The following is a 12,593-nucleotide window of genomic DNA, read 5'->3' on the forward strand; positions in this document are numbered from 1 at the left end:
ACCTATATAAGTGTATATCTATGTACAATTGTGTATGATATAGCGTGTTGGTCTATGCCTTTATGTGTGTGTGTGTGTGTGTGAGTCTGAGTGTGCCTTTGTAAGTGTGAATCTGTGTCTGCCTGGTTAAGCGTCCTTGTGTGTGTGTGTGTCTGTGTGTGTGTGCTGGTGTGTGTGTGTGTGTGTGTTTGTGCGGAGGGCAGTGATTGTTGGTGACTTCACCCATTTCTTCCATGTCAGTGTTCAGAGGCTCACCTGCTTCACCTCTTCATCACCGGTCTGAATGCAGTGACCTTGTCATCCTGTACGGTCCCGCAGGCTTCGCTGAGGTCAGAGGACTCTGCCTCGGCCTTGCCCCCGGAGAATCCTGCACACCCAAATAAAACCACATCTAAGAAAACCTGCTTCAGGTTGGTGCAGCTTAGCTGACTAAAACACAGTAAAAATGTGTAGTGCATCAGAGTCTTAAACTTTGCTTTACAAAGCTCCAACAATTCATGGTAAAAACATATTTGGCAGCGTTGTATAGGAGATATTTAAAACATTTGTTTTGTATTAGACATGATGTAAATTACTACATGCCTGTCAATAGCACCAGGCAAACCTCTTATATTTATAGGAGATTATTAAACACCCATTTCAGCCCTCATGTGGATATATAATGTGTGGAACACTGCAGGTTGCATTAACGATGACATACCTTCGATAGTGGAGTACTGACACGTGTCTGGGAGTGCAGGGTAGGAGGAACAGTGCAGTTGGAGGCCCTTGTGGCTGTAGCTGCCTGTGCCATAGACCTTCGAGTGCAAGAGTGGGCCCTCCTGGAAGGGGTTCTCAGCATTGGTCACGCTGCTAGATTCGTGGAGGCCCCTTATGCCCCCACACTGTCCAGTGGGAGCTCCAGGGAGCCTGGCGCTCTGGAGCTGGCAGTCCCCGGCCGAGTTGCCTGTCCTCAGCTCAGAGCCATGCTGCGGGCTCAGTATGACCCCCGAGGCTGCCGTGCGAGCCAGAGACCAGATCCGTGGCTTGTCTGACGCTTCGAAGTGGGACAGGGACACCGTTCCCGTGGGGACAGTCGAGGAGGGCGGCTTGGACACCACGGGATCCAGGAAGTCAGAGGGCAGAGGAGGGAGCGTGGCCACGCTCTTGATGGCGCAGGGGAAAGGATGGAAGCTGTTGGCCAAGCTCAGGTGCAGCTCGGAGCCGCAGTCTCTCTTTTGAGGGGCCCCGGACAGCGCCATGGCCCTCTGGAGGTCCTGCTCATCCGGAGCCACCTTCTCACAGTCACTGTCCAGCTTGTCACAGTCGTCCTCCTCCATGTCCTCCAGGTCACTCAGACGCAAGTCCTTCTCCTCCTTACAATCACTGGAATCTGCATAAAGAACAACATGCATGGGAGTTTAAGAATTTATAGGTAACTGTGCTCAGATAGTTGCCCCAGCATTATTTTATTTACATAGGAACAACTTTTTGACAGGAAACATTTGAACAGACTTTTGACCCTGGGTCCTACTGAAGACAACAAACCATATTTTTTAATTTCATAAAGTTTAAGAATGCTTCAACAAACTGTTCCCCACCAACTAGCTGGAGGGGAACTGTACTTTACCTTTGGTGACACAGTCTTGGTCACTCTTGTCGAGGTCATCCTTCCTGTCATCGCTGGCTTTATTCTTTGGTGACCAGGTCATCTTGTTCTCCTTCTTTAGCCTCCTCCTGGCGTTGGCGAACCAGGTGGACACTTGGGTGAGGGTCATTTTGGTGATGATGGCCAGCATGATCTTCTCGCCCTTGGTGGGGTAGGGGTTCTTGCGGTGCTCATACAGCCAGGTTTTCAGGGTGCTGGTGGTTTCCCGGGTTGCATTCTTTCTTCTGGCGGTGCCATTAAAGTCTACAGTCCCATATCTGGTAGGGGACACACACAAACACACACACACAGACGCTAACCATTAGCACTGTTAGCAAAGGACATAAACTAGTCACTCAGACACCCTACACCCCCTGGAGTGTTGTTTGAAATATATACAGCTCTGCTGCAGGTATCAGTATGGAGTTACACCCTGACCTTTGATCTGAATGCGGCATATTCCCTCAGTGAAGTGGTGCTTACATAAATGATCATTATTACTCAGTGGCAGAATGCTTTTTGGCAGGTCTGCTCAAGCTTAAAGGACATAGTGGACAAAAATTAATGCGGACCTTACCTGTCGTATTGATACTGGCCCAGTGAATGGTCGTAAGGATAGTATGCAGCAGTTTGAGTGATGCCAGAGTGCAAAGTGCCTGTACTGTCCTTAATGTCATACTGTGGATTCTATAAACGAGAAGGAAGTTGTTATAACCCAACATACTGAGATTTTATTCCAAGGCTATTTGGCATCTTTCCTCCATGCTTTTCACAAATTATCCTACAGAATAAAGAACAACATTTCTTATTTTCGCCCTCTTTAAAGAGTAAATCTGTTGCAGCTGGAAGAAAATTTCCATAATTATTATAGCCTATCCTTAATAAAAATAAATTTTTACTTTATTACTGTCAGCAAGTAAAAATGTGCCAGACAATCAATTTCCATAGCATGGACAATAAATTGTACATAACTTGATTCCTGGATTGATTATCAGCCAACCATAGTATACAGAAATTAAGAGGAGCGAAACAAACAAGAAAAGTTCAAGTTGCACTGCAGAAATGTCCATCTTAACAAGCAATTTACTCTTATATCCACTCTTAAACTCTTATAAACACAAGTGGAAAATTCTGCTACTGGGCTGATATAATTCTACTTTTTTCCAATGCAGGTTCACTTGTCTCAGGAATAGAGACCAAGTGCCAATATTTTTAAACAAGGCAGAATCACTCCACTATGGTATATATATAAATATATATATATACTATATATAAAAAAACAAAACAATGACATTTGATTCAAGAAAATCCTTGAGACAAGTTCCTCTGCATTGCATCTTCACAAGTGAAACTCCTTTCTCACCCTGTTGGCAGGATTTTTCACTTGTTTTAAGAAATACATTTACATATTTTAAGACTCAATACCGGATTAAACGGCTTGTCAACATGAATATTTTTGCAGTGCGAGATTAACTGATCAACAGAACGCGGCTGATCGATCTGGCGGAGCCCCCCTCCCCCCTTGCGCATCAGATGAGGCTGAAGTGCACCCACCAGAGTGGAGTAGATGGCGGACGGGTCGGTGCTGTATGGGAAGTAGTTGGCATAGTTCTGGCTGGCGGCGGCCGCTGCAGCGTAGGGAGAGCTGTACATCCCCAGCGCCGCGTTCAGCTCCGTCCGGCTGCTCGCCAGGAGCCGGTTCTCGTAGGACGGGCAGCAGAAGGAGGCGGCGGCGGCAGCGGCGGCGGTCTGGGAGCCGCCCGTCCCGTCAGAGACCGACCTGGAAATCGAATCGCAGCAAGTCGTACTGGGGTTTGCCGACACGAAAAACTGCATGAAGAGAATCGTGGATAGACATGGTCATTGGCTGTTTGAGCTCTTACTGTATCTGGATGTGTGTGATAGCTCTAAGGTGATTGTAGGTGATGCACTGCAAAAAAGATATCCATCTGAACAAGTCGGTCAGTCTAGTGTTGAGCTTGGAATCTGATTTGCCTTAAAACACGTGAAAAAAGCTGAGATGATTTCACTTGTTTCCAGTGCAAATCAACTTGTTTTAAGCATGATCTTGAATCAGCTGTCATTATCTTACAGTGATCTGCCTTATTGCAAGATAAGTCACTTGTTTCCAGAGAATTCCTGGAATAAGTGAAAGTGCATTGGAAACAAGACGTATAATCTCACCCCACTGCCACATTTTTCACTTGCTTTAAGAAAAATAAGATTTTAAGATTGAATAGAAAACTAAATGACATTGGATGGACATTTTTTTCAGTGTATATGCAGGTAAGGTGAAAAATAGCCTCGCACAATCCGTGCGTAAAAGTGACCTGCTCGACTTTATCTTCGGGTTCTAAATTGTAATTTATGGGAAAATAACAGTCTATAGTAGTTTCAGCATCCATTGAATATATATTTCAAATTCTAAATATTTAAACGTTATAGATAACATTTCATCCAATATATCACCGCTGAGCGAGAATAGATATTATCGAGATAAAAGTTGGGTAATAACTTTGCTTGGATAGTAACTTTCGTTCCTCATTCGACTTGAACTTCTCCGAACTTCTCATGTGGGGTAACATGTTTTCAAAACACGTAAAAGAAACGCTTTAATTGAGTTTTTCAAGCCTTCAAAATAATTCAATTTGCCCAACATCATTCCAGATGTCCCGGTAATTTGAATAGAAAGTTTGCGAGTGTGTACAGCATACATAACAGCGCAGTAACACCTCGTAGTCTGTAATAGGTGACATTCATCTCTATTGTCATCAGAATAACACGTGAGTTCATTCATAATTCAGTGTAATTGGACATGGGTGCGTGTATATCGATATTTGGTTCAACAACAAAAGCACCACACGTAAATAGCTGTCAATACTGTCAAAGCAGTTACTCATGCACCGGTGTATCTTATTAGAGAAGGATCCTCTGACTAATGAAAAAAAAAGAAAATATGCAATAACACATTTGTGTGTGTGTACAAAAACTTCGGTGAAATGAAAAAAGATAGTGGCTTACCTGTGAAGTTGCATTGTAAGGATATCCAAACTGTGAGAAAGACATAGCTGCTTCTTTTGTAACCATCAGCAATATTCTTCACCCTTGATCGATTGCAACCAATTCTACTTCAAATCCACCGTCTTACACACATTTCCACGCACGGCCTTTCGCTCAATAATAGATGACTGCACTCATAGGAGGGAGACTTTAGGCTGGCACCAGCTGCAGATTGTTTTATATGAATGAATAATCCCCCCAAAGGACCTGATAAGAAATGAAATTAAGCGTCATTAAGTGCAAAAAAATTGTTGTTGTGTTAGCTGAAGGAGGCTTAAAGGATAACGTAAGACTTGCAAGATATGGACTCTGCTTGTGCTATTATTTGTGGCTCTATAGTTCTTTAGCATTCATCCATGCAAGGGTATCAGCGTGACGTCATTGTAATCCCGGAACGGCAGGGTACCAGGGATAGAATAATGTCTTTGCCAATCACGTCCAACACAGGGTTTTCTTAAGGTGCACTGTACACAGCCTTGTCCCTCTTTGTGTAATAGAATTCTTCACCGATTTACCGATAAAAGAAAGACTCGGGAAATAGTACTGTAGTCCAATATTGAATTGTAACATGGTCCTTATGCCCCCTTTGTAAAATAAAAATTCAAGCCAAACAGCATAAAACATGCAAGACACATTTTTGGCAGCATTATCAGTTATCACAATCAGTGTGATCACAATCACGCATACACAGTAGCCTATATTCAGAGGTGATATAGCCTATATATATATATATATATATATATATATTTATTTTATTTTTTTTTTTTTTCATTGAGGCAAATCACATATCTAAACTAGAAGAGTATCCACAATATTTTGTTGTGAAGAGTATAGTCTAAAATGTCACAGGAAGTGCTTCCTTTATTTAGATTCAGTGAGAATAAAAGCTGGTTGAACGTGCACCTCCACAAATTCCACTTTTTTCCCGACCTCTGTTCGCCTCTGGCTGTCTGGCCAGAGGTCCAACCCGGAGTTAATGACGATGATGTTTCTATCTTTCTCTATTAGAGAGAGGGGCAGTCCCAGCAGGAACGGATAGAGGGGTTTTTGGCAGGTCAATAGACCAGTGATTGATGCGCGCCTGGAGACCTACGTGACCATTACGCGTAATGCGTAATTGTATCAATTAACAAATGGATACATGCCCTTGTTTAACCAACGAGTAACAGAGTGAAAATATGCCTTAGAGGTGAAATCCGAAGAGCCGTGCTGGAAAAAAAGACAGTGGAAGCCCTGCTCTCCAGTCTAATTAAATATCCGTGGATGGGGGCGACGAGAATTGCATTTTAATTGAATGATGCTCACTTGAAAGATGGGGAAGGAATGAGGCTGCCTCTCAGTGAATGAAACGAGAAATAATTTTAAGCTTTATTAGATCAGCAACTCAACCATCACCGGTTCTCTCTTTCTCTCCCATAAACATAAACAACCAATGCCCCCCCCCCCCCCACCTTGTATGAGTGTGTGGAGTGGGGGAAGGGGGGTAATGATTATTTTCCCCATATATATTTGTATTGACAGTGACAGCGATGATGAGTCCTACTGAGTCATGTGATCCGCTTGATTCCGACTATCCCGGATTGTACAAGTTCTCCGTTGTCACCACTGATACCGTGTGCCAAATCTCCCGGTGTGTGCCCTGCCTTTCCAGGACTGATGAAAATTGGCGTTTCCTTCCCTGGAGACGCATCTGCGATTACGGGCTTTCTCTCCGAGGGGCGCTAAAGAGCCGCGTGTAGAGATGGAAACCTACCGTCAGAGATTTACCAAGGAGATAAAGTGGACGGAGTGGTCATGGTCCAGGCTTTAGGAAGTGCCATTTTTATACACCCACAGGCTATAGTAACTCTCACACACACCACGTCGTCGGTTTTGACAAGTGCTCATTGCCCCTGACAGGCATGTCTCCTATAGGCTGCAGCAGTGATCTCACTGGATAACACACCCAGGTCCTCAACAGTTAGCTTTCCCACGTTGCCAAAGTGCATCAAACCTTTCATTTGCTAGTGTTGTTCCTTTTGAATAAAATATATGCTTTCCATTTCAACATGTCCCTCCTTTCAGTGTTCAATCCTGACTTTTCATAATACTTCAAATAAGATCAAGGGCCATGGTGCACCCAGACTTTTTGCGGGGGCACAGATTCACACAGCACGGCCACAATGCAAATCACTTAATAACATGGCTAATAAAACCACAAATGAAAAGGACCTGCCAACTTGACCATAACTGCATTTTCAAGTACAACTATCTTGTGGAAGGAACTAAAACATTAAGGGAGAGTGCTGTTTATCGGGGTTGTTGATATGATTGGAATTATCATAACTGAACACTACAAATGAAAAGCAACAAAAATGTTTATATGTGAGTTGGATATCAAATATCTGATAAGGCACATGCTCCATCAGTTTGATTGGGAATGACACATGATAACAACAATCAGCAAAACTTAAACATCTTTAACATTGTATTCACTATTGATAATGAATATCAGAATGTATCATCTAAGGGGAACGCATGATTTCATGCCCAGACAGGTATTACATAGGGGAATGTGCACACAGGGAAGGTTGAAACAAGCTAAATGTAATTGCACACCGGTGGTCGATGCATTTCACAAGGGCATGCATGATGGCCCAAGTGCATATGGACAGACTCATGCATAATGCATGTCCAGCAGTCAGTGTAGATCTCACTGAATCAGGCCCAAATGAACACTAATTGTAATGGCACACTGACCAGAATGCCCTTCTCTCTAAAATGTGTGACATCTCTACAATGAGGCAATCTTTTACAGTGTTTTGTCTGGATTTCTTACTAACTCACATTCGAACAAGGTATTTGTTTTTTCAGACAATGGCCAACAATCTCTTTCTCAGATGTTTAGGTTGTGTTTGTGCCCCTGTATGGTAAGCTGAACAGTATTTTTCAAAGTAGTGTTACTTTGCCAAAGTGTGCTATTTTTAGGTTAGTTAAAATGTAACTTAACATCTTTCATTGTGAATAAGTTAGGCATTTGGTAAACTGCATGCTGTAGAGTAGTTTTCCCAACAGTGTTTGTCTCTTTACCTGGTTAATACATCATTAGGAGCATTTTCCTGTGATATATACAGAGCTTGTATTTTAGCAGCAGAGAATCATAGTGAGTAGAGAAACCACCCTTCTACTAGAGGACCTAAGTTCAAGCCCCTGTGTCAGCAACCATCCACCCTGCTGAAGTGTCTCTAACCAAGACATTAAATCCATACCAGCTCCAGGGAATCTGTACTGTAGCTGAGCCTGACCTCTGACCTCCCTGTGGAGGGTGGCAAGAGAAAAGTTTTTATTTTTATTTTTTTTAAACAGGATCAATGGAGTAAATTATAGTAAATTAGCAAATAATAATAATAATAATAATTATTAATATTAATATTAATATTAATATTAATATTATGACTATTATTATTATTGTTGTTATTATTGTTGTTATTGCTATTATTGTTTTTGGTAGTATTAGTGATAGTATTTACAGTTTCTCTCCACTTGCAAACTGTTTTTAAACTGTTTATACCAATCCCTTCCTTATTTCCAAACTTCAGGAATGCTGTCCCAATTCCTACTTTTATCTCACTGGGTTTAAATCATCTAGGATACATATCATTGTCCTGACCTATCAAATAATGTTTGAAAATAATTCTTAATATTTGTTTTATATTTCTTGGAGTACCAGATCAGTGGGGTTTGCCACACGGGGCAATGCAAGGAGCATCAGAAAGTTTAGACAATCACATGAAAGTATTGCAAGTCAATTCAGTATAATTTTCTGTGATTAGCAACTTATCTGAATTGTCTTGATGCAGTAAAGCCTATCCAACCTCTACTCAGAGAAGGCTGAAACAAACTCTAACAATTAGAGTTTGTACAAATACAATTTGACCCAGGACTGGTCATGTTATAAAACATTTAACTAATTGGCATAATTGAACAAAGGCACTCACTCCCTTATGGGGCATTCATTCAAGGTTTTAAGAATAAGCAAGTGAAAACCTCCACTATCTGTCGTTCTAACCGCTCCTCTTGGTTACTAATGAGACTGAGTAATGCACGCCTCTCCCATTAGAGGCATCGCTGGGCGGAAGACAAAAAAACCCACACCCTGGAAACGTTAAGTCAACACTCTATGGCTCCCAGCCCTATTCTCCCACTTAATACATTTCCTATTCTGACTTAATGAACCACACAAAGCCTTGCTGGTTTTTCATAAGATGGGGGGGAGGTGGTGGGGGATGCATGAAATGGTAATAAGGGCAGATAGACGGAGAGACGGAGGGAGAACCCCGAATCGGAGCAGGGGATGAAGCAGCACCTACCTGGAGGTGTGTGATCTCATTAAAGCCAAATTGGTATATGCCAATGAATCCACGGCGCTTGTGATCCGGAATTATTACACACACACATACACACAGGCACACAAACTTCACTCACGAGGAGCGTTATTAGTACTGCTAAATTATCCAAAATGGAAAGAAAAGTAATAAATATTCTAATGAGAGAGAATGAAGTGGTGGCGGATGTGGTCACAGCAGTGGCCGGTTAACACTAAAACAAACATCTCCAGGCTGGTGAATAATTACAGCACACAGAGGGAGTCATTAAAGCTTTATCAAACAGAGAAAAAGGATAGGGGGAATATGATATTGTGACGACTGTTTCAATAAATCAATCTGGTGTTGAAGAAAGGGGCGATAATTGTGCGTGACGACATTATTAGTTTGATCACAGCGTAAGTAGCGGCACTGTGCACCGCTACACTATGCTGTGATTGATATCTCTTGATTTTAAAAAGACAATGTGTAGTTTTGAATGAGCTTAATAATATCCATTCACAACATTAGAATACCACATGTATTTTAAAGATAAATCTGTACATCCATCGCACATGAACGGACAGGCATAATTGGTGTTTCATTTGTACCCTCATTACTTTGATTGCTTGTAGTCAGATGTTTAACTCAAACAAACCCCAGGCATTTTGTGTTGTGAGCCGCATATCCCAGAGGCCCCTGGGGCTCCTGGGAGAGGGAGAGAAAGCAATTGGGAGATAGAGAAAGAGAGAGAGAGAGAGAGAGAGAAAAGAGGCATGTGTGTGTTGTTTGTGTGTGCTGGCTGGCAGAGTCCCCTGGAGGCTCTACTGCAAAGCTATCATCAGTGGTGGTGTCAGGGATTTGTAGCTTGTCACTGAGAGAGAGAGAGAGCGCTGGCAGTGACTCTGGGAAATAACTGCTTATGGAGAGAGCCTGGCTTGCTCGGCTTGTGTGTGTGTGGGTGTGTAGGTGTGTGTGTATGAGCGAGGGAGAGAGAGAGAGAGAGAGAGAGAGAGAGAGAGAGGATGGAATGTGTGTCTATTTTCTCCCCGGGGTGTCTGGAGATGTGTGTATGGGTAGGTTGTGGGTTGATCATATGAGTTGAGGTACTGTGAAGGATCCGTGCGCCGTCTTTTATCTCAGGGCCTTAGGCTCTGCGTCTCTGTGTGTTCTTGTTGGCAAGTGGTGTATATGTGTCTATTCTGGGTGTGTCAAAGCTGCTGTGGTGGCATTGCGTGGGTCTGTGTCTCCTCGTGCATTAACGTTCATGTTTGGACATGAATATGATCAAATATGTATTTTCAGTCCCCGCAAATGGGGAGTCTGTTTGCCATGTGTAGGCTACCTCCCTGCTACTATGCCTATGTTTGTGTATGTGTGGTCTCTGCTAAGATGGATGCTGACTTCAGACCGAACTTTCCTTTAAGGCGGAGGGCCAGCTAGCAGCAGCAGGCTGCTGCTGCTGGGTAAATACATGTATCTGCAGAAGAAGAAAAAAAAAACATGTTCCTCAGGAATGAGGAATAGAAGGCTTATTTTCTCATTGACACTCATGTATTTTTAAAATTCTACAACAGGGTTTGACCAGGTGTCAAGGGCCCGATGGTCACGAAACTCACTCGGCTCGCTCAACTCATAAATGACCATGTCAGCTTTCAATTCAAGCAAAGAAAAGGGAAAATGCAAAAATTGCAGTGACATGGTTTTCATCCGACGGCAGCAGCAAAAGCCACGGCAGCATCGCGGTCCATCTCCAGGGCCCACAGAGGCAGAGAGATGGTTCCTATTACTGTCACTCCAATTACCGGCCACAGCACAGCCACTGCTGTCAACACCAAAGAGGTCATGGTATGTATAGGCATGCCAGATATCTTTTCTCTCACGTACTATAGCCACATTTTCTCATACGCCGGAGAACTCGCACAATGTGCAGTATAACTCTGAAATAGCTTTAGCAAATGGTCATCAACCGCTAATGACGTCTATTGTTGTCAATTAGCCATTATTACTGCTGGGTCAAGAACCTCATAAGTTATGCTAAAACAAGGTTCTGTTATCACTTTTGAGAGGATCACTGTATTATTTTCATGCAGCTAGTTCAATCAGTGAGCTCTGCATTTCAGATGAAGAATATATAGTGATGAATAGAGGCCTGGATAGTGATCAAAGGTCTCTCAGTGTGAAATGTGAAGGGCCACTGAGGAAAGGCATTGGGGACCTGATGTGTATGTACAGTATTCCAGCCTCCAAGGATATTGGAAACGAGCAAAAATTAGCGAAAAACACTGCGACACAATGGAACAGGCAGCTGCAATATTATCCTTGTGGTTTTATCTGTCCTTGTGAAAATAAACCATGCATATACACATATATCCAGAAGTGGGGAATGTGATGAGAAGTGGTCGAAGAATTGAGGAACTCTCCATTACGGAAGACAGCGCTCTGGGCTGACTGCGTCGGCTGAGCTGCCTCTACTGTTGCACCACACGGAGACAGAAAGGCCCAGCCCCATCTGGTCTTGGTTCAGTCTGGTTTACTGAAAAGTGGTGCCAATACAAATAGCTGTGCTTGATGTTTGTTTGCATAAATTGTTTTGAAAGGCTTCACCAGGAGTTTTTTGGGTGGATTACGGTGGGGAAGTGGGGAGCCAACCGTGGTGGAATAATCCTCACTGAGCTGACAGTTAGATTTGCTCTTCTTTAAAAATAAAAAAAAAAGATTGTTTTGGAGTTTTCTTCTCGATTCCTGGCAGAGAGTTTGGACTGTGAACTTTTCATTGGGTTTTGTATGCATGTGCGCACACTCGTGTGTGTGTGTGTTTGTGTAGACTGTGGGTGTGTGACGATGGAGGATGCTGAGCTGCTCTCTCTTTTCTCCTAGCGTTGCAGTGTCAGTTTCAATAACATCAGTGTAGCCTTTAACACATGCTAAAAGTTCAATAGAAAGTTCAGAGCCCCTATGCAATGTAAGGAAAATGTCTCTCTTCCTAAAGCGCTCGCCTATCCACTTTGATTTTGGTCCCATAGGTCAAGGCAACACCAAAGGAAGGAAAATACAAGGTTATGTAGTGAGGTGAATTAGGCTTGTATTACACAGACGAAAAAATGTAAGCGAAGATTTATCTTCCATTATCGCACGCACGTTTTTTGTTTTGATTTTCCACCGCCATCCCGAGAAAAAAAAGCGCACGGCGACCAATTGGTAGTCATCATCACTTAGCTCTGGTTATGCTACAGGTATGAGAAAATTGACCTGAACGCTTTCATGTGCAGGCAAGTGTGCCGGCTCAGCGCTAACTGGTACCAGACAGATTTCTGTGTAAGCTTTACAGATACCCAGGTCCCGGAGCCCCAGCCAAAGCCCCCTGTAGGATGGAAATCGCAATTCCACCAATGACAGTTCAATCGTCCGGGCCCTCTGTTCCTCATTTGCTGCTCAGCCAGTGGAGGTCCCTCCATGGTCGGCTCCCAACTAGATCCAGATGGGGCTAAAAATATTTTCTCTGCAACATTTGTCTTTGTCTCCGGCTCCTCTGCAACCACATCGTGTCAGGCTGCAGGACC

The 12,593-nt window shown here is 43.1% G+C and overlaps 1 protein-coding gene across 1 annotated transcript; it reads right to left on the minus strand.

The window, feature by feature from the left end:
* Positions 1–260: 260 nt before the first annotated feature.
* On the minus strand, positions 261–4,714 carry irx6a (iroquois homeobox 6a). The gene is made up of 6 exons (XM_071531600.1): positions 4,649–4,714; positions 3,182–3,457; positions 2,205–2,314; positions 1,634–1,905; positions 701–1,372; positions 261–367 (listed from the first exon to the last, which is right to left on the minus strand). Exons 1-6 carry the CDS (start codon positions 4,712–4,714, stop codon positions 261–263), a joined length of 1,503 nt encoding a protein of 500 aa, XP_071387701.1.
* Positions 4,715–12,593: the final 7,879 nt, after the last annotated feature.

Source organism: Centroberyx affinis, unplaced genomic scaffold (assembly GCF_046629955.1).
Source record: "Centroberyx affinis isolate AG114_WGS23_722 - 3 ecotype Tasmania unplaced genomic scaffold, CSIRO-AGI_Caff_v1 ptg002101l_1, whole genome shotgun sequence".
Taxonomy (NCBI): Eukaryota; Metazoa; Chordata; class Actinopteri; order Beryciformes; family Berycidae; genus Centroberyx; species Centroberyx affinis.

Bases quoted from the DNA above. Each gene is read 5' to 3' on its own strand.
- irx6a (XM_071531600.1), bottom strand. From the start codon at position 4,714: ATGGTTACAAAAGAAGCAGCTATGTCTTTCTCACAGTTTGGATATCCT. The intron at 2,315-3,181 runs GTGGGTGCACTT...TCTCGTTTATAG, and splicing joins CCGCCATCTACTCCACTCTG to AATCCACAGTATGACATTAA. The intron at 1,906-2,204 runs GTAAGGTCCGCA...GTCCCCTACCAG, and splicing joins GGCCAGTATCAATACGACAG to ATATGGGACTGTAGACTTTA.